The 21547-nt window shown below is 40.8% G+C and overlaps 1 protein-coding gene across 2 annotated transcripts in view; it reads left to right on the top strand.

Annotated features, from left to right (window-relative positions):
• The window catches only part of MAPK4 (mitogen-activated protein kinase 4), a 169107-nt gene extending 147864 nt beyond the window's left edge, over nucleotides 1-21243 (top strand). The window contains exon 5 of one of the 2 annotated variants that reach the window (XM_053700405.1): nucleotides 20553-21243. In XM_053700405.1, the coding sequence (XP_053556380.1) occupies nucleotides 20553-21243 (691 nt within the window). The remainder of the gene's footprint in view (nucleotides 1-20552) is intronic. The other variant, XM_053700406.1, reaches the window with a different exon arrangement.
• Nucleotides 21244-21547: the final 304 nt, after the last annotated feature.

Raw genomic sequence — 21547 nt, forward strand, 5'->3', positions numbered from 1 at the left:
TCGTTCCTTTCGCAATTTCAGGAACGGACCGGCCTCTAATTCTGCATCCTCTAAGCAAGAGGGTAATGCCTCACAACCCAAACCAGCCTGGAAACCGATGCAAGGCTGGAACAAGGGTAAGCAGACCAAGAAGCCTGCTGCTGCTAACAAAACAGCATGAAGGAGTAGCCCCCGATCCGGGACCAGATCTAGTAGGGGGCAGACTCTCTCTCTTTGCTCAGGCTTGGGCAAGAGATGTTCAGGATCCCTGGGCGCTAGAAATAGTTTCTCAGGGTTATCTCCTGGAATTCAGGGAACTACCCCCAAGGGGAAGGTTCCACATGTCTCACTTATCCTCAAACCAAATAAAGAGACAGGCGTTCTTACATTGTGTAGAAGACCTGTCAAAGATGGGAGTGATACACCCAGTTCCAATAAAGGAACAAGGAATGGGATTTTATTCCAATCTGTTCGTAGTTCCCAAAAAAGAGGGAACTTTCAGACCAATTTTGGATTTGAAGATCCTAAACAAATTTCTCAGGGTACCATCGTTCAAGATGGAAACCATTCGAACGATTCTACCCACTATCCAGGAAGGTCAATTTATGACTACCGTGGATCTAAAGGATGCGTACCTACATATTCCTATCCACAAAGAACATCATCAGTTCCTAAGGTTCGCCTTTCTGGACAAACATTACCAGTTTGTGGCCCTCCCATTCGGGTTAGCCACTGCTCCAAGGATTTTCACAAAGGTGCTAGGGTCCCTTCTAGCGGTTCTAAGACCGAGGGGCATTGCAGTAGTACCTTACTTGGACGACATTCTAATACAAGCGTCGTCCCTGTCAAAAGCAAAGGCTCATACAGACATCGTTCTGGCCTTTCTCAGATCACACGGATGGAAGGTGAACATAGAAAAAAGTTCTCTGTCTCCGTCAACAAGAGTTCCCTTCTTGGGAACAATAATAGATTCCTTAGAAATGAGGATTTTTCTGACAGAGGTCAGAAAGTCAAAACTTCTAAGCACTTGTCAAGTTCTTCATTCTGTTCCACGTCCTTCCATAGCGCAGTGCATGGAAGTAGTAGGGTTGATGGTTGCAGCAATGGACATAGTTCCTTTTGCACGAATTCATCTAAGACCATTACAACTGTGCATGCTCAAACAGTGGAATGGGGACTATACAGACTTGTCTCCAATGATTCAAGTAGATCAGAAGACCAGAGATTCAATCCGTTGGTGGCTGACCCTGGACCATCTATCCCAGGGAATGAGCTTCCGCAGACCAGAGTGGGTCATTGTCACGACCGACGCCAGTCTAGTGGGCTGGGGCGAGGTCTGGGAATCCCTGAAAGCTCAGGGTCTATGGTCTCGGGAAGAGTCTCTTCTCCCGATAAACATTCTGGAACTGAGAGCGATATTCAATGCTCTCAGGGCTTGGCCTCAACTAGCAAAGGCCAGATTCATAAGATTCCAATCAGACAACATGACGATCGTTGCGTATATCAATCATCAGGGGGGAACAAGGAGTTCCCTGGCGATGAAAGAAGTGACTAAAATAATTCAATGGGCGGAGGATCACTCCTGCCACCTGTCTGCGATCCACATCCCAGGTGTGGAAAACTGGGAGGCGGATTATCTGAGTCGTCAGACATTCCATCCGGGGGAGTGGGAACTCCACCCGGAGATCTTTGCCCAAATAACTCAATTATGGGGCATTCCAGACATGGATCTGATGGCGTCTCGTCAGAACTTCAAGGTTCCTTGCTACGGGTCCAGATCCAGGGATCCCAAGGCGACTCTAGTAGATGCACTAGTAGCACCTTGGACCTTCAACCTAGCTTATGTATTTCCACCGTTTCCTCTCATTCCCAGGCTGGTAGCCAGGATCAATCAGGAGAGGGCCTCGGTGATCTTGATAGCTCCTGCGTGGCCACGCAGGACTTGATATGCAGACCTGGTGAATATGTCATCGGTTCCACCATGGAAGCTACCTTTGAGACAGGACCTTCTTGTTCAGGGTCCATTCGAACATCTAAATCTGGTCTCCCTCCAGCTGACGGCTTGGAGATTGAACGCTTGATTCTATCGAAGCGTGGGTTTTCAGATTCTGTGATAGATACTCTGGTTCAGGCCAGAAAACCGGTAACTAGAAAGATTTACCATAAAATATGGAAAAAAATATATCTGTTGGTGTGAATCCAAAGGATTCCCATGGAATAAGATAAAAATTCCTAAGATTCTCTCCTTTCTACAAGAAGGTTTGGAGAAAGGATTATCTGCAAGTTCTCTAAAGGGACAGATCTCTGCTTTATCTGTCTTACTACACAAAAGACTGGCAGCTGTGCCAGATGTTCAAGCATTTGTTCAGGCTCTGGTTAGGATCAAGCCTGTTTACAGACCTTTGACTCCTCCCTGGAGTCTAAATCTAGTTCTTTCAGTTCTTCAAGGGGTTCCGTTTGAACCTTTACATTCCATAGATATTAAGTTACTATCTTGGAAAGTTTTGTTTTTGGTTGCTATTTCTTCTGCTAGAAGAGTTTCAGAGTTATGTGCTCTGCAGTGTTCTCCGCCCTATCTGGTGTTCCATGCAGATAAGGTGGTTTTGCGTACTAAGCCTGGTTTTCTTCCAAAGGTTGTTTCTAACAAAAATATTAACTAGGAGATAGTTGTACCTTCTTTATGTCCGAATCCAGTTTCAAAGAAGGAACGTTTGTTACACAATTTGGACGTAGTCCGTACTCTAAAATTCTATTTAGAGGCTACAAAAGATTTCAGACAAACATCTTCTTTGTTTGTTGTCTATTCTGGTAAAAGGAGAGGTCAAAAAGCGACTTCTACCTCTCTTTCCTTTTGGCTTAAAAGCATCATCCGATTGGCTTATGAGACTGCCGGATGGCAGCCTCCTGAAAGAATCACAGCTCACTCCACTAGGGCTGTGGCTTCCACATGGGCCTTCAAGAACGAGGCTTCTGTTGACCAGATATGTAAGGCAGCGACTTGGTCTTCACTGCACACTTTTGCCAAATTTTACAAATTTGATACTTTTGCTTCTTTGGAGGCTATTTTTGGGAGAAAGGTTTTGCAAGCCGTGGTGCCTTCCGTTTAGGTAACCTGATTTGCTCCCTCCCTTCATCCGTGTCCTAAAGCTTTGGTATTGGTAAGATGGGTATGGGTAAGATATGCAAATGAGGTTCACAATGACTCACCTTTTTACTTTTAACCTGCTTTTTAAGACAGGCTTCCCTTTATACCATAGCACTGCTGAATTACACAGCTTTAATGCTTAGCTAGGGTTGGAACAGTGATTTAGACCAATCCCAGGACAGCTGTTTCGTGGTTATTGCCACTCATCAGCTGGGAGTAGGTTAAATCACTGCTTGGTAAAGTTCATTTCTGGGGGAAATTCAACAACAATTAAAATTATGGGGAGGCGAAAAGTGAGTTTAAAATCCTCCACTAAATACAAAATATAGAGAAAATAACTCATTGTGTAAACCATTTACAAATCTAAACAAGTCAGAAGACTTGCTTTAAACTCAGAAACTCTCTGACTACACTGTTTCCAATGCAGCAAAGGAATCTGGGTAAGATATGCAAATGAGGTTCATAATGACTCACCTTTTTACTTTTAGCCTGCTTTTTAAGACAGGCTTCCCTTTATGCCATAGCACTGCTGCATTACACAGCTTTAATGCTTAGCTAGGGTTAGTACAGTGATTTAGACCAATCCCAGGACAGCTGTTTCGTGGTTATTGCCACTCATCAGCTGGGAGTAGGTTAAATCACTGCTTTTCGTGGTTATTGCCACTCATCAGCTGGGAGTAGGTTAAATCACTGCTCAGTGCTATGGCATAAAGGGAAGCCTGTCTTAAAAAGCAGGCTAAAAGTAAAAAGGTGAGTCATTGTGAACCTCATTTGCATATCTTACCCAGATTCCTTTGCTGCATTGGAAACAGTGTAGTCAGAGAGTTTCTGAGTTTAAAGCAAGTCTTCTGACTTGTTTAGATTTGTAAATGGTTTACACAATGAGTTATTTTCTCTATATTTTGTATTTAGTGGAGGATTTTAAACTCACTTTTCGCCTCCCCATAATTTTAATTGTTGTTGAATTTCCCCCAGAAATGAACTTTACCAAGCAGTGATTTAACCTACTCCCAGCTGATGAGTGGCAATAACCACAAAACAGCTGTCCTGGGATTGGTCTAAATCACTGTACTAACCCTAGCTAAGCATTAAAGCTGTGTAATGCAGCAGTGCTATGGCATAAAGGGAAGCCTGTCTTAAAAAGCAGACTAAAAGTAAAAAGGTGAGTCAATGTGAACCTCATTTGCATATCTTACCCAGATTCCTTTGCTGCATTGGATACAGTGTAGTCAGAGAGTTTCTGAGTTTAAAGTAAGTCTTCTGACTTGTTTAGATTTGTAAATGGTTTACACAATGAGTTATTTTCTCTATATTTTGTATTTAGTGGAGGATTTTAAACTCACTTTTCGCCTCCCCATAATTTTATTTGTTGTTGAATTTCCCCCAGAAATGAACTTTATCAAGCAGTGATTTAACCTACTCCCAGCTGATGAGTGGCAATAACCACGAAACAGCTGTCCTGGGATTGGTCTAAATCACTGTACTAACCCTAGCTAAGCATTAAAGCTGTGTAATGCAGCAGTGCTATGGCATAAAGGAAAGCCTGTCTTAAAAAGCAGGCTAAAAGTAAAAAGGTGAGTCATTGTGAACCTCATTTGCATATCTTACCCAGATTCCTTTGCTGCATTGGAAACAGTGTAGTCAGAGAGTTTCTGAGTTTAAAGCAAGTCTTCTGACTTATTTAGATTTGTAAATGGTTTACACAATGAATTATTCTCTCTCTCTATATATATATATATATATTACCAAATAATCATCAGTATGTATAGAAATATTAGAAATATTTATTTATGAATAAATAAAACATATTCTGCTATGTGAATAACATTGGAATGTGAAATATTTATATTTCCTGTTGGGTTTGCGCACTTAAGAAAATGTGATCAGGTTTATATGCGAATAGGGTGTTTATTTCCACTTTCACACTCCATTGACTACTATGGGGGAATAGGTTAACTCAGTCGCAAAATTCTAACGTTTTACTTTCTGCTTGCAATACGTAAGTTTACTTCGAGCGCAGTTAAATAGCACTCCACTTGTAATCTAGCCCTTATTGTGAATGCTTGATTAAAGGGACAGTAAAGTCAAAATTAAACTTTCATAATTCAGATAGAGCACAAAATTGTAAACAACTGTCCAATTCACTTTTATTATCTAAATTTGCACAATCTTTTTATACGCACACTTTTTGAGGCACCAGCTCCTAATGAGCATGTGCTAGATTCACCGGATATACTATATACATTTTGTGATTGGGTGACGGCTGTCACATGATGCATTAGGAAGGAAAACGTAACTAACATTTTCAGAAAAAAATCTACTACTTATTTGAAATTGAAACTAAATGCTTGTGCATTGTCTTTTTATTGCGCATTTATTGATTATGCAATTCTACTGTGTTTAGTCGTCTTTCATGGTTAAGATAGAGCATAGTTTAGGAATCTTTTCAATTTACTTCTGTTATCAAGTTTACTCTGTTCTCTTTTATATCCTTTTTTTGAAAAACATACCTATGCAGGCTTAGGAGCACCGGAGCCTCAGAATATTACTGGGAGCTAACTGGTGATTGGTGGCTACACAGTTTTTAGCTAGCTTCAAGTATTGCTGCTCTGGAGCTGACTTCAACTATGTGTTTATCGCTTTTGCATTGATTAAGTACAAAGTTGTAGTCAAGCAATAGTGCAACAATAAAATACTCTTACACATTTTTAAAATTAGGAATGCTTAAAGGGACAGTCTAGGCCAAAATAAACTTTCATGATTCAGATAGAGCATGTCATTTTAAACAATTTTCCAATGTACTTTTATCACCAATTTTGCTTTGTTCTCTTGGTATTCTTAGTTGAAAGCTTAACCTAGGAGGTTCATATGCTAATTTCTTAGACCTTGAAGCCCACCTCTTTCAGATTGCATTTTAACAGTTTTTCACCACTAGAGGGTGTTAGTTCACGTATTTCATATAGATAACACTGTGCTTTTGCATGAGAAGTTATCTGGGAGCCATCACTGATTGGCTAGACTGCAAGTCTGTCAAAAGAACTGAAAAAAGGGGCAGTTTGCAGAGGCTTAGATACAAGATAATCACAGAGGTTAAAAGTATATTAATATAACTGTGTTGGTTATGCAAAACTGGGAAATGGGTAATAAAGGGATTATTTATCTTTTAAAACAATAAAAATTCTGGTGTAGACTGTCCCTTTAAGACATCTATAGATGCCCCCCACTTACCCTTGTCGGCATCCCAGGGAAACAGTACCATTAAATTACCATAACTAATCCTACAGTTCCTCTCTGCAAATGAACTTGCTTTGTGAACATTAAACCAAAATCTCATTCCCCATAAATGAATGAATGAATGAAAATGAAACAAAACTTCAGCATACACTGATACAACTTATTTGTTACACAAACATCTCACAGAAAATAATCACCTCAAATCACCTCCTCCCTGCACACCCTGCAGCATGTATAACTCATAAGTGTCCAGGAAAACATGGCTGAGGTGGAAACTTTACCTTCATCACAGGTAAAAGTTATGGGTCTCTCCCGTATAATCAATGAAGCAACATCAGTTCACCTCTACCATATAGAATGAGTTCCACAAACCGCCTTTAAAACCTTACAGTCCTCTCTATATGCGCAAAAGGAAATGATACAATAGTTAAAGGGATAGAAAGGTCAATAATGAAATGTGCATGGGAGCATTTCAGTTTGAAATAGAAGCATTTTTGCAGTAAACTTCCATTAGCAAAAAATATTACTGTTATTCAGCAGCATACGCACATATGCTGTGCACCAGTATTCAAACACCACGGCAACTGGGACCAACAAATAGGCAAGTGCCTAATACAATTCATAGTAACACTGAGACTAAGGGGATATAGTTGCCAGACTTTAAAGGGACATTCTAATGGAACAATTAAATTTCATTTAACATAGTAACATAGTAGATGAGGATGAAATAAGATAGAAGTCCATCGAGTTCAACCTATACAAATCTTAATAAAACCTACAAAAAGCTCCAGTTGAGTTTGAATTAATCCCATTAAAAAGTGACCCATTTAACACAAGCAATCATATCCCTTAATTTTTTTTCTAGCCATAAATGTGTCTAAACCATTTTTAAATGTATCTAAGATATTGGCATTCACTACCTCCTTAGGGGGTGTGGGTAAAAGCCGGATCCTGACGGATCCATGCCTAATTTATAAAAATACACACAAATGTAAGTGTTTTTCACACAAGCACATCCAGACACTTCTGAATCCATCAATATTTTACGCAAAACCTTTTGGGCCCTTTCAAAACCAACACTTTTTTTCAGAAAAACAGCCGAATCCTGCCGGATCCATGCCTAATTTAGACAGATACACAAATTGTATTTTTTTCCACACAAACACATCCAGACACTTCTGTATCCAACAACATTTTACTCAAAAACATTTGGGTCCTTTCAGAAAAAAGCAATTTGGATCTGGCTGTTTTTCTGAAAAAACTGTTGGTTCTGAAAGGACCCAGATGTTTTTGTGTAAAAATTTGTACAATCCAGAAGTGTCTGGATGTGTTTGTGTGGACACAAATTACATTTGTGTATATCTGTCTAAATTAGACATGGATCCGGCAGGATCTGGCTGTTTTTGTGTAAAAAAAAGTGTTGGTTCTTAAATATTGATGGATCCACAAGTATCTGGATGTATTTGTGTGAAAAACACTTACATTTGTGTATATCTGCCTAAATTAGACATGGATCCGGCAGGTCCCGGCGGTTCTTCTGTAAAAAGGTGCTGGTTCTGAAAGGACACAAATGTTTTTGTGTAAAATATTATTGGATCCAGAAGTGTCTGGATGTGTTTGTATAGAAAATATTTAAATTTGAGGATACCTGTCTAAATTAGACATGAATTTGGCAGGATCCGGCTGTTTTAAAGCAAAAAAAAAAGTGTTGGTTTTGAAAGTACACAGATGTTTTGGTGTAAAATATTGAAGGATACAGAAGTGTCTGGATTTGTTTGTGTGGAAAACACTTCAATTTGAGTGTAAATTAGGCATGGATCCGGCTGTTTTTCTGTAAAAAAGTGCTGGTTCTGAAAGGACCCAGATGTTTTTGAGTAAAATGTTGTTGGATCCAGAAGTGTCTGGATGTGTTTGTTTGGAAAACACTTAAATGTGTGTGTATCTGTCTAAAGTAGGCACGGATCCGGCAGGAGTTCCACAACTTGATTGCTCTTACATTGAAAAAAATGTTTCCATTGCAGAAGATTAAATCTCCTTTCCTCCAGCCTTAAATTGTGACCTCTTGTCACAAACAATTTTCTTGGAATAAGCAGAGCTCCTGCCATCTCTGTATATGGGCCTTGCATATATTTATTTATTAGAGCATGTCATAACCGACTCTAGACAATTACGGTGTTTGACTCTTGCAAATAGTCAGTATAAAGAGAGGTGGTTGCTAAGTTTTCTAAAATAAACACACACAAAAATGTAAAGTCTTTTAGAACAAAAAGGAGTTTAGCTACACTGCATTGATTTATATTAACTGCTGAAATACCTTTTCATTTACTCTTCCTCCTCAGCATAGAATTTAATGACATCACCTATGACATATCCAGAGCTAATCTATAGATTTTTGACTCACATTACACTACCTCAGTATTCCTGTACAAAGTGAATTGCATGATAACCCATTCATCACAAGGTAATTCAAATGCATCAGTGGCAAATAATACCATTTCTATCTTTCACATGAGTATTCAAATTCATAAGAAAACACGTTTCTAAAGGTTTTTCAGTGGTAAAAAAGTAAACTATACAATTAATCAATATTATATAAAATATTTAATTGTACATGACATGATATTATTTGTCAAAGAGACATAAAAGTACAAACATAAAATATTGCACTATTGCTTGCAGAGGTTAAACATAATTACAGTCAGCAATGCACTATTAGGAACTAGCTGAATACAACAGGTGAGCCAATGACTAGAGGTATATGTGTGCCACCAATCAGCAGCAAGCTCCCAGTACTGTATTACTGCTCCTGAGCCTACCTAGGTATACTTTTCAACAATGCATACAAAGAGAACAGCTAACAGAATTAAATAGAAAAGTCTAATAAAATGGCATGCTGTGTCTGAACTATGAACGTTTAATTTTGATATGTTTAGTTAAGTGAAAGCCCGCCCTCAAACACAATAGCTAGTTCTTGTCAGTACTGAAGCAATCAGCGATCGTAGGGCTCATTTCTATTGTCAGAAGCCATTGCGGTTATCAACAGTTTCCAATGGCGTGTGTAACGGTACCAACCGGATACCAAGGGTTAACACCAGGGAACAATGTCCTGCATAGGGAATCAGCAGTTCACAACCCAGCCAGTTTTCAGGTTTTAAACAGAATGAATTTTATTAAGGCTCATATGCCCAGTATTTATGCAGGTCTGACCCCCCCCAGAAGGGGGGTTGAAAGAATGTTGTACATTAGATGGAGGGAACACGCCCTTTTACATGATACAATAGAATACCTTGCTCAAGCTGATAACAATTTAAACACAGACACACACTTGGCTTTCCTTATCATCTAGGGTCTCTTCTCTGAGGTTGATTAAACAATGGACTGTGTATCAATAACATTAATGACAGTGCATAATAGCTGAGGCTAAAGCTGAACACAGTTAACTCTTTCAGTGCTGACAGAAGGGTCTGTCACATCTACATAGCACAATATACAGCCTATAGACAACCTTTCTTACGTTATAGTCCAGAAGTGGCTAGGTTTGCCACAATGCTCCCCCAGAACCAAGCCGGCATACACAGTCTGATCCCAACGGATCGGCTTGGGGATGTCCGGGGCAACAACTTTCGGCTCAAGTAAGCTACGGGGTGTTCTCCGCCATCTGCTCCAACTTGGCTCAGTACTGCCCCCACCCCAAACATGGAAGCGTCTCTTCCCGGAGGGACTGGGCTTGGGTAGTCACAGGGTTAACATCAGCGGGGTCCATGGGAGCATAGGCAGAAACAAGGGGGGCCAAGTCATTTCCAAGGAGAACATCAGCAGGTAAGTCCTTCTTGACCCCCACATTCACAAGTCTAGCGCCCACTCCCCAATCCAAATGTACCCTGGCAACAGGTAGGCGGAACACAGTGCCCCCTGCTACCCTCACAGCCACAGTGTCTCCAGTGTGCTGTTTCTCAGGCACCAAGTTCTCTTGAAGCAAGGTCATGGTAGCACCAGTATCCCGTAGACAACTGACCTCCTTCCCATTCACTTTAACCCGTTGCCGGTTATTCCGGTGGGCAGCTTGCACGGGGTCTGCTTCATGTAGGCTGCCCCAGCATTCTGGCGCCTCTACGTAGCGGGCCACAGGCTGAGGATTATGTGGGATTCCGCCAGCGGGTCTTCTCCAGGACTGTGCTTGATTCGCTGCGTTTAGGGGACACTCTGGTCTTTTGTGCCCTAGTTGCTTACATCCAAAGCACCGAATAGGTTGTGAGTAGCCCCGCGAATTGAACCGGGCTCTCTGAGGGTAGTTCGTGGCCGGAGGCCATGTGGTATAGCGGTGCGCCGGGGGTTGGTAACTGGCAGCTGCTGGGGTGACTGGGGGTCTGTACTCCACTCTAGCAGTGGGCAATCGGTATACTGCTCCCCCTGCCCCTCGTACTGCCACGGATCCGCCAGTGGGTGCTGTATCCGGCACCAAATGGGGAGCTATCAGGGTTAAAGTAGCTCCCAAATCCCGAAGTCCCCGGACCGACATCACCTCATGCAGAATTCCCAGGGGTTCCTCGGCTTGGGTGCTCAACACCTCATGAGCGGCTGGCTCCGTTTGGTAATGGTGAGCAGCCGCCCTTGGGGCCAGGTTCTGTCTGACCTGGTTCCAAGCTTGTCTGCTCCGATTTTGGGTGCACTCACGTGCCATATGTCCCCACTGCTTGCAGGTGTGGCATTGTATATTAGCCCGTCCGTTGTTAGGCTGTAGTCCATGGTGCCTCCTGGCATCAAAATGCTGGTCTGCTAATCTGGCTGCTTCGGTTAAGGTGAGGGGTTTTCGATCTCTCACCCATTCTTGGGCTTCTGGGGACAAGCCGTTAAAGAATTGCTCCAACAGCATCAGTTGTCGCAATTCTTCCATGGTGGTAGCTTGGCTGGCCTGTATCCACCCCTGAGATGCTTGATCCAGCTTGTGGGCCCACTCTGCATGGGAATCTCTTTCTGGCTTGCGCAGGCCTCTAAACTTGCGCCGGTATGCCTCTGAGGTAATGGCATATCTTTCCAAGATCGCTCTCTTCACTTTAGCGTAATCCTTGCTGTCCTCCCTGGGTACAGCGCGATACGCTTCCGCTGCCCTACCGGCTAGCTTGCCTGCTAGCACCGGCACCCATACGGACTGCTCCAAATCATGTAACTCGCACAGTCTCTCAAAATCCTGTAAATACCCATCAATCTCATCCTTCTCCTCACAAAACATTTTAAATGCATGGTATGGGATTTTGGGTCTTACTGGGTTGCTGAGTGCGTCCAAAATGGATTCTGCTCGGGAGGATGCATTCCGCGGACTGTGTGCGATCACGTACTCCTGCACATCTGCCATTACCACGGATAGCATATCCCGTGGTACAGGTTGGGGTAAAAATTCCAGCCTGGTCCTCATTTCCCTCTGGTATAGGGTCTCCTCCATGGCTGCTGGAGGCGTAGCGCTGCGAGCTCTGTCTCCCTCCATCAGCTCAGCAATTAATATAGCCTTGGGTTTGCTGCTGCCTATCTTTCCCCTGGCTTCTAGCAGTTCCTTTTACGTTTGTCTCTTTAGCTTAGAATAATCCATCTCCATTCACTTCGGTCCCTGGTACTCCTTCCATCTTAGTCAGTATTGTAGTAATCCCCCTCTTCCTGAGGTTACTGGCTTGTGTAGTTGCTCTTCTGGGCGATAAGGTTCATTCCGTCGCTTGCCACCAATTGTAACGGTACCAACCGGATACCAAGGGTTAACACCAGGGAACAATGTCCTGCATAGGGAATCAGCAGTTCACAACCCAGCCAGTTTTCAGGTTTTAAACAGAATGAATTTTATTAAGGCTCATATGCCCAGTATTTATGCAGGTCTGACCCCCCCCAGAAGGGGGGTTGAAAGAATGTTGTACATTAGATGGAGGGAACACGCCCTTTTACATGATACAATAGAATACCTTGCTCAAGCTGATAACAATTTAAACACAGACACACACTTGGCTTTCCTTATCATCTAGGGTCTCTTCTCTGAGGTTGATTAAACAATGGACTGTGTATCAATAACATTAATGACAGTGCATAATAGCTGAGGCTAAAGCTGAACACAGTTAACTCTTTCAGTGCTGACAGAAGGGTCTGTCACATCTACATAGCACAATATACAGCCTATAGACAACCTTTCTTACGTTATAGTCCAGAAGTGGCTAGGTTTGCCACAGCGTGTTTTTCATCATTACCGGCAGCTGGGGTCTGGCTACTGAAGAAATTTACGAATCCCATAGAAAATAATAGAAGCCGAAAAGAGCAAAATTACACCTGGATTCCATTGAATGCGCAACCATGTAAAACACTGTTGGAAGCCGTTACTAAAATCTTAAACACTACGCCATGCTTAGCTAGGTGCAAACGCGGAAATATAAGCTTTTTGAGGCCTAGTTCCCATTGAGATATTAAAGTTTGAAAACAATACAGGGTTTCACTTTATACATTTGTTGTTATATGTAAGATTTATTGCTGGTCCTGGTATAGGACTAGTTGGAGTTATGTTTTTATTTACATATCAATATGTATTTACATATACAAATATAATCAATCGCATCTCTCCATTATTAACAGTTATTTGTAGAGCGTCAACAGATTCTGTAGTGCTATAAACATAGGCATTAATATGCTGGTAGCTTTTATAGGAATCAAGTGGGTAGAGGGCTCTGTCGAGAGTTGCACTGTTGTAGTCGGCTCTTATGAAGTTGATCTACAAACAGCTGGGCTCATAGGCTTACATGCTAAGGGGGTTCAAGGGGATAACAAAGGAGGAGAGGAACTGAGGTTAGAGAAGGTTAGTGTAGGTTGTATGCATCCCTGAACAGTAGAGTCTTTATGGAGAGCTTGAAACTCTGAAAACCAGGGGAGAGTCTTTTGGAGCAAGGCAGAGAGTTCCACTAAAAAGGGACCAGAGTAGAGAAGGAATCTTGCTTAGAGAGGTCAAGGGCAGAATACGAGTTCAAGATGAATTTGTAGTGAAGAAAGTCAGCTGAACACCAAGATTTTCTCCAGTGTTGCTCAAAAGTGCGGGAACATCTGGCGTGAATAGCATGTCAGAGGAGTATGGCAGGGCTGAGGATAAGTGCGTGACTTCTGAGCTATGGTAGGAGGAGCAAAATTGACATGGACTGATGTTAATGTGGCATTGTAGTGGCAGACGAATCCGGCTTCAGCCAATTGTTGTGTGCCCCCTTTGGCGTCCAGCTTGTGGGGCACGCAACGATTGGCTGAGTGCCGATTCGGCATCAAAAAGAGTATCAAGTATGAGATGCGGGTGGAAGTAGATTGTAATGTTTCTGATCACTAAACGGTAATTATTTTAAGAATAAAGCATTTTTAATTAATTATTATTATGAATGAAAGTGCCCCTCTTTTTAAGAATAATTATAGATAGTTTTCGATCGCAAAACTTTACAATCACTTTAAACAACAAATGTTACGTTTCTGATTACAGTATTGTACTATCTTTCTGATGGTACTACTGTATGTGTACAAAAGTACTAAACATTTTATAAAACTACCTTGTATAAGCTGTAATATGATATGTAAATATTCCCTAAATGACATCAGATATTGTTATTTACACTTGGTTCCACCCTCTCTCCAAACTGTCCCATTTTAAAGGTGCAGATATATTACAAAATACAAACCTTTTCTGGTCCTTAGCAGTTTGGATAAAGGTTTTCTACCTGTATCAGATTTGCTTTATTTACTTGGTATTCTTCATTGAAGGAACAGCAATGTGCTTCTGGGAGCTAGCTGAACAGACTGGGTGAGCAATGACAAGAGTATTATATGTTAATCCACCAATCAGCAGCTAGCTCCCAGTAGAGCATTGCCGCTCCTGAGCCTACCTAGTTATGCTTTTCAACAAAGGACCGCTGCCTCTTAACTTAAGTTTCAGGCGGACCTGAAACTTCGGGGGTAGATTGCAGCATCCGCTGCTTGATAAATCTTCCCCTATATCTGAATCATGAAAGTTTAATTTTGACTTTATTTATGCCATTAAAGGATCAGTCAACACAGTAGATTGCATAATAAACAAATGGAAGATAACAAGACAATGCAATAACACTTGGAGGCCTATTTATCAAAGGTCTGTTGAACCTGATCCGACATTGTGGATCAGGTCCGACAGACTTCGCTGAATGCGGAGAGCAATACACTCTCCGTATTCAGCATTGCACCTGCAGCTCTTGTGAGCTGCTGGTGCAACACCGCCCCCTGCAGATTCGCCAGCAGGGGTGTGTCGTACTCGATCGGGTTGAATTGTGGCGATCTCTGTCTGCCTCATCAGAGCAGATGGACAGGTTATGGAGCAGCGGTCTTTAGACTCGCCAGAAACACAGGCCCTTGAGCTTCATTTGGAGCTTGATAAATGGGCCTCTTAGTGTGAACTTCAAATGATTTTTTTTTTCTGACAATTTTAAAAGTTATGTCTATTTCCACTCCCCCTGTACCATGTGACAGCCATCAGCCAATTACAAATGCATACATGTACCATGTGACAGCCATCAGCCAATCACAAATGCATATACGCTTATTCTGTGAATTCTTGCACATGCTCAGTAGAAGCTGGTGACTCAAAAAGTTTAAATATAAAAAGACTGTGCACTTTTTTTTAAATAGAAGTAAATTAGAAAGTTGTTTAAAATTGCATGCTCTATCTGAATAATGAAAGTTTAATTTTGACTTGAGTTTCCCTTTAAAGGTACATAAAACCCACATTTTTTCTTTCAAAAAGAGCAAGTAATTTTAAACAGCTTTCCAGTTTACTTGTATTATCTAACATGCTTTTTGGTATCCTTTGTTGAAAAACATAACTAGGTTGGCTCAGGAGCTGCTGATTGGTTGCTGCAAATATATGCCTCGTGTTATTGGCTCACCCAATGGCCTCTAGTTATCAATCCGTCAACCTCAAATATGCTGGAATTCCGCAGCGTATTTGTGGCGAGGCTGATTCGCCGTAGTTATCAAGCCCTACAGACCAGCAAAAGTAGAGTATAGTGACGTAAGCTTCGATCCGCCGGACTCAGTCCGTCACAGATCGATTCTTACGTCACTCCAGATGTTCCGAACGCAAGTTCGGCACAATCTGACTACTTTTGGAAGTTATCAAATGACTACCAGGTACGCTCGCCACTATTCCGGGCCAGCGTACCTGGTTTTCAATCCGCCGCCCTGGAGGCGACGGATCCCATAGGAATCAATGGGAGTCTGACCATAGCGAAAGTTCATGTTCGCTGCTGCTTGATATCCCATTGATTCCTATGGGAGCTGTCTACACCTAACACCCTAACATGTACCCCAAGTCTAAACACCCCTAATCTACCCCCCCTACACCGCCGCAACTAAATAAATGTATTACCCCCTAAACCGCCGCTCCCGGACCCCGCTGCAACTATAATAAATGTATTAACCCCTAAACCGCCGCTCCCAGACCCCACCGCAACTATAATAAATATGTGAGCCCCTAAACCGCCGCTCCCGGACCCCGCCGCCACCTACATAATACCTATTAACCCCTATCCTGCCCTCCTATACCGCCACCACCTATAATAAATGTATTAACCCCTATCCTGCCGATTCTGTACCCCGCCGCAACTAAATAAATTGTTTAACCCCTAAACCGCCGCTCCCGGACCCCACCACCACCTATATTAAACTTATTAACCCCTAATCTGCCCCCCTACACCGTCGCCACCTATAATAAATGTATTAACCCCTATCCTGCCCCCCGTATACTGCCGCCATCTATATTAAACTAATTAACCCCTAAACCTATGTCTAACACTAACCCTAACACCCCCCTAACTTAAATATTATTTTAATAAATCTAAATAAAAATTACTCTTATTAACTAAATTAATCCTATTTAAAACTAAATACTTACCTATAAAATAAACCCTATTATAGCTACAATATAACTAATAATTACATTGTAGCTATTTTAGGATTTATATTTATTTTACAGGTAACTTTGTATTTATTTTAACTAGGTACAATGCTTATTAAATAGTTATTAGCTATTTAATAACTACCTAGCTAAAAGAAATACAAAATTACCTGTAAAATAAATCCTAACCTAAATTACAATTAAACCAAACACTACACTATAATTAAATTAATTAAATAAATTACCTACAATTAAATACAATTAAATAAACTAAAGTACAACCCCCCCCCACTAAATTACAGAAAATAAAAAAAGATTACAAGAATTTTAAACTAATTACACCTAATCTAAGCCCCCTAATAAAAAATAAAAAATAAAAAAATAATAAAAGTCCCTACCCTATACTAAATTACAAGGTAACCAGCTCTTTTACCAGCCCTTAAAAGGACCTTTTGCGGGGCATGCCCCAAAGTAATCAGCTCTTTTGCATGTAAAAACAAATACAACCCCCCCCAACATTAAAACCCACCACCCACATACCCCTACTCTAACCCAAACCCCCCTTAAATAAACCTAACACTACCCCCCTGAATATCGAGGGTTTATTTTATAGGTAAGTATTTAGTTTTAAATAGGAATAACTAATTTAATAAGAGTAATATTTATTTAGATTTATTTAATTAATATTTAAGTTAGGGGGGTGTTAGGGTTAGTGTTAGACTTAGGTTTAGGGGTTAATAATGTTATTATAGGTTCCGGCGGTGTAGGGGGGGCAGGAAAGGGGTTGATAAATTTATTATAGGTGGCGACGGTGTAGGGGGGGCAGATTAGGGGTTAATAAGTTTAATATAGGTGGCGGCGGGGCCCGGGAGCGGCGGTTTAGGGGTTAAACAATTTATTTAGTTGTGGCGGGGTCCGGGATCCTCAGGATAGGGGTTAATAACTTTATTATAGGTGGCAGCAGTATAGGGGGGGCAGGATAGGGGTTAATAGGTATTATGTAGGTGGCGGCGGGGTCCGGGAGCGGCGGTTTAGGGGTTAATACATTTATAAGAGTTGCGGCGGGGTCTAGGAGCGGCAGTTTAGGGGTTAATAACTTTATTTAGTTGTGGGGGGCTCCGGGGGCGCCGGTATAGGGGGTAGAACAGTATAGTATAGTGTGAGTGCTTAGTGACAAGCTTATCAATAAAGCTGTAAAAAAGCCGAAGAGCAGCGAGATCGGATGAGTGATAACTATCACAGTCCGCTGCTCATCGCACCGTACTTGGTGCGCTGCTTTTTGACAGCTTTTTTGATAACTTTGGCAAACGTATTCAGGTCCGTGGCGGCGATGTGAGGCAAGCTCAGGCGAGCGTATTGGGGCTGGCGAAGGCAGGTACGTCCGGAGCTTGATAACTAGAGGCCATTATATTAACTAGCTCCCAGTAATGCAGTGCTGCTCCTTCAACAAAGAATACAAAAAAAAATTAAGAAAATTAGATAATAGAAGTCAATTGGAAAGTTGTTTAAAATTGTATTCTCTATCTGAATCCTGAAAGAAAAAGTTTGTTTATCATATCCCTGTAAGTTATATATCAAATGGTATGTAGATCATTTTTACTTCTCCCTATGACAGTAAAAATGTAGTAGAATGTATCTTACTAAATATTCTGGAGTGTCTGAAGATTTAAGAACTCAGTGCTATATGAAGATTTAAGAACTCAGTGCTATGTAATAATGTATGTATTAGACGTGTATTCGGAGGTTTCGGATTCCTCAGTATGTGGAAGAAGGCAGACGCTTGCGGCATTCGGCTATTTTTAGACCCGGATTTATTGCTGTGAAAGTTCAACACACTAAGATCTGGATTTGTTCAGAGGCATCTGAAACCTCCAAATGCTCATGTCTAGTATTTATTTTCATGCATGTATATGTGTAATAATAAGACTTGTATTAAAGTGAAGGTCAATTTTGATGAATTAGTGCCCGGTTTTTAATAATCCTATTAAAAACAAGGTCACTTTAATTCATCAAAATTGACATTTCACTCGTTTTCTTCAAAAACCTACTTTTTAATTCTGGCAGCCGCTCCAGCACTTCCTCCGCCCGTCGCAAGCCGTCTTCACAGGTCCAAAATGACGAATCCGGCTTCCTCCAATCACGGCATTGCATGAGGCCAAGATTCCCCTGGGGGGGGGGAAGCCGTGATTGGAGGAAGCCGGATTCATCATTTCTGACGTCTGCAGAGGCTTCCGACAGCCAGGGGAATCGCTGGAGCGGCTGACAGGATTAAAAGGTAAGTTTTTTAAGAAAACAAGTGAAATGTCAATTTTGATTAATTAAAGTGCCCTTGTTTTTAATAGGATTATTAAAAACCGGGCACTAATTAATCAAAATTGACATTCACTTTAACCAGTGTGTGCACTGTTTTGCATACAAGACTATCACAGTGCACAGACATCATAGAGGTAATAAACCATAATGAACCATGTATCATAAACATTTATTCAGAATTACTAAGGAAAGTTTTAAGTGACACATTAAATTATTACATTAAGTGACAAGTTCATTAGCATTGATGTGAACATTTATTTTATTTAAATTAAAAAACAATTGTGGTTATAAATTAATTTGATCGTGTTTTTTTTTCATCCTTATAATTGTGTGGCTGTTTTATTTCAAGTGAAGTATTATCTGAGCTGTATAAAGGCTTCTATCAGTCACATGTGGTGCTCATGCTTTATAAATAAACACAAGGGGGTCTATTTATGATAGTGCGGATGAACATGATACGATGTAGCGCATCATGTCCGCTGCACATCCATAAATGCCAACAGCATACGCTGTCTGCATTTATCATTGCACCAGCAGTTTTTGTGAACTGCTGGTGCAATGCCGCCCCCTGCAGATTCGCGGCCAATCGGGGTGTGAATCAACCTGATCGTATTCGATCGGGTTGATTTCTGTCCACCGCCTCAGAGCAGGCGGACAAGTTATGGAGCTTGATAAATAGGCCCCAAAGAGGAGAAAAGCCACAATAGAATAAAATTAAAGGGCCACTCAATGCAGTATAATTACATAATTAAGTACAGGTGGCCCTCGTTTTACAACGGTTCAATTTACACCGTTTCAGAATAACAACCTTTTTTTCCAGTCATGTGACTGCTATTGAAAAGCATTGAGAAGCAGTGCATTTATTAAAATAACCAGTAGGTGGAGCTGTCCGCTTGTGTTGCAGCAAAGCCAAGCAAGCTGAAATGAATCAGTTTAACCAGACCTGAGCTATCGAGCAGATTTCAAAGGAACAAGATCTTCCCGTCTATAAATCAGTCCAAATTGGAATGCATAGAAAGAACTGTTTGCAGAAAAATGCAAGTGAAGTCTGTGTTGTGTGATTATTTTATTAGGTTTATAATGCTGTTTAGCAAATGTTTTTGTTCATTTAATTTAGTTGAATTATATATTCTGTGTTGTGTGATTATTTTATTAGGTTTATAATGCTGTTTAGCAAATGTTTTTGTTCATTTAACTTAGTTTAATTATATATTCTGTGTAAAAATACTGTATTAGGTGTTACTTATGACAATTTTGAGAGGGGCCTGGAACCTATCTCCCTCACTTCTTATTGACTGACATTATAAACTGGGTTTCAATTTACAACGGTTTCGATTTACAACCATTCCTTCTGGAACCTAACCCCGGCGTAAACTGAGGGCTACCTGTATTTAATAAAAAGACAATAATTTAACACCTACACTGAATTTCAAATAAGCAGTAGATTTTTTTCTGACAAATGTATTTTTACTCCAATTTTCCGACCCCCTGTTTCATGCGACAGACATCAGCCAATCACAGACTAGTATACATATACCATGTGATCTTGTGCACATGCTCACTAGGATCTTGTTCCCCAGAAAGTGTGAATACAAAAAGACTGTGCAAAAAGTGATAATGAAAGTAAATTGGAAAGTGTCCTAAAACTGCTGCTCTTTCTGAATCATAAAAGTTTATTTTGACTTGAGTGTCCCTTTAATATACCATGCCACATGAGCAAGTAGTTATAAAGCATTAGTTTTTGGTTTACAATGGCTGGTGCAATGTATGACATTATATTAATGCTGTACTTACTTTCAGGTAACTGTTGGTCTGATATATATATATATATTTTTTTTTTAATAAAACATACAGATAAAACAGGTTGATCCTGTCTTTGTAATGGAACAATATAAACATATATAACATACTGTTTTAAAGTCAAGATGATTGTTTCCTTTACTTTTATTAATAGAGTCTTCTTAACAGGTATCAAGTGAGCATGTCTTCAGACCTGGATTGGCGGCAAGATAAAGATAATGGTATGAGTGAGGTCCAGCGAGACCCTCGTGCAGGATCAGGATCTCAAGTAGAAGAGGCTCAAGTGGATCCACGAAAATACTCTCAAAGCAGCTCAGAGCGCTTCCTGGAGCAGTCTCATTCATCCATGGATCGGGTTTTTGAGGGCGATTGTGCTAGATCATGCGAATACAAAGTGGGATCTCCATCTTACTTAGATAAATTGCTATGGAGAGACAACAAACCACAACACTACTCTGAACCTCAATTGATTTTGGATCTTTCCAACTGGAAAAGGACAGCAATTCCACCGAGCAATGAAATAGCACTTGAGGAGGAGCCATCCAATCTATTTCTGGAGATAGCTCAGTGGGTGAAGAGCACCCAGACAGCGTTTGAGTGTCCACCAAGCCCTCTACCTGAGATACAAGACCAGCCATGTTCTCCCCATCAGGAAGCACCAAGAGAAATTGGCAACAATGCAGAACCTGAGTTTAATCTTGATGTGTTCATCACCAGAGCATTAAAACTTTGTTCAAGTCAAGAAGACTTACCAGACAACAAACTGAATGATATCAATGGTGCTTGTATTTCAGAGCATCCTAATGACATTGTGCAGACAGAAACATTTCACAAAGAAAGATGGTAACTAAAAGGAGTGACTGAATAACATGGGGTGAATTATTTCACACTATATTAATTCAATATTCTAACTATAACAGATGGGATATTTTACTGAGCACACTTTTTAATTAGTGAACATAAATCATGAGCAAATGGTGCAAGGACTAGAAGACATCTGCTGGTCTTGTGTCAAAGTACCATTTAGTAAATATGTAACACAATGCCTGTCATTTAAAGGGTCCTAACAGTAACTCATGTACATTGTATCTTGATTATTAAAGGGACATTAAACACTATGTACATTTTATAAAGCCTAGTATGGAGGTTAT

This window comes from Bombina bombina, chromosome 2, assembly GCF_027579735.1.
Source record: "Bombina bombina isolate aBomBom1 chromosome 2, aBomBom1.pri, whole genome shotgun sequence".
NCBI lineage: Eukaryota > Metazoa > Chordata > Amphibia > Anura > Bombinatoridae > Bombina > Bombina bombina.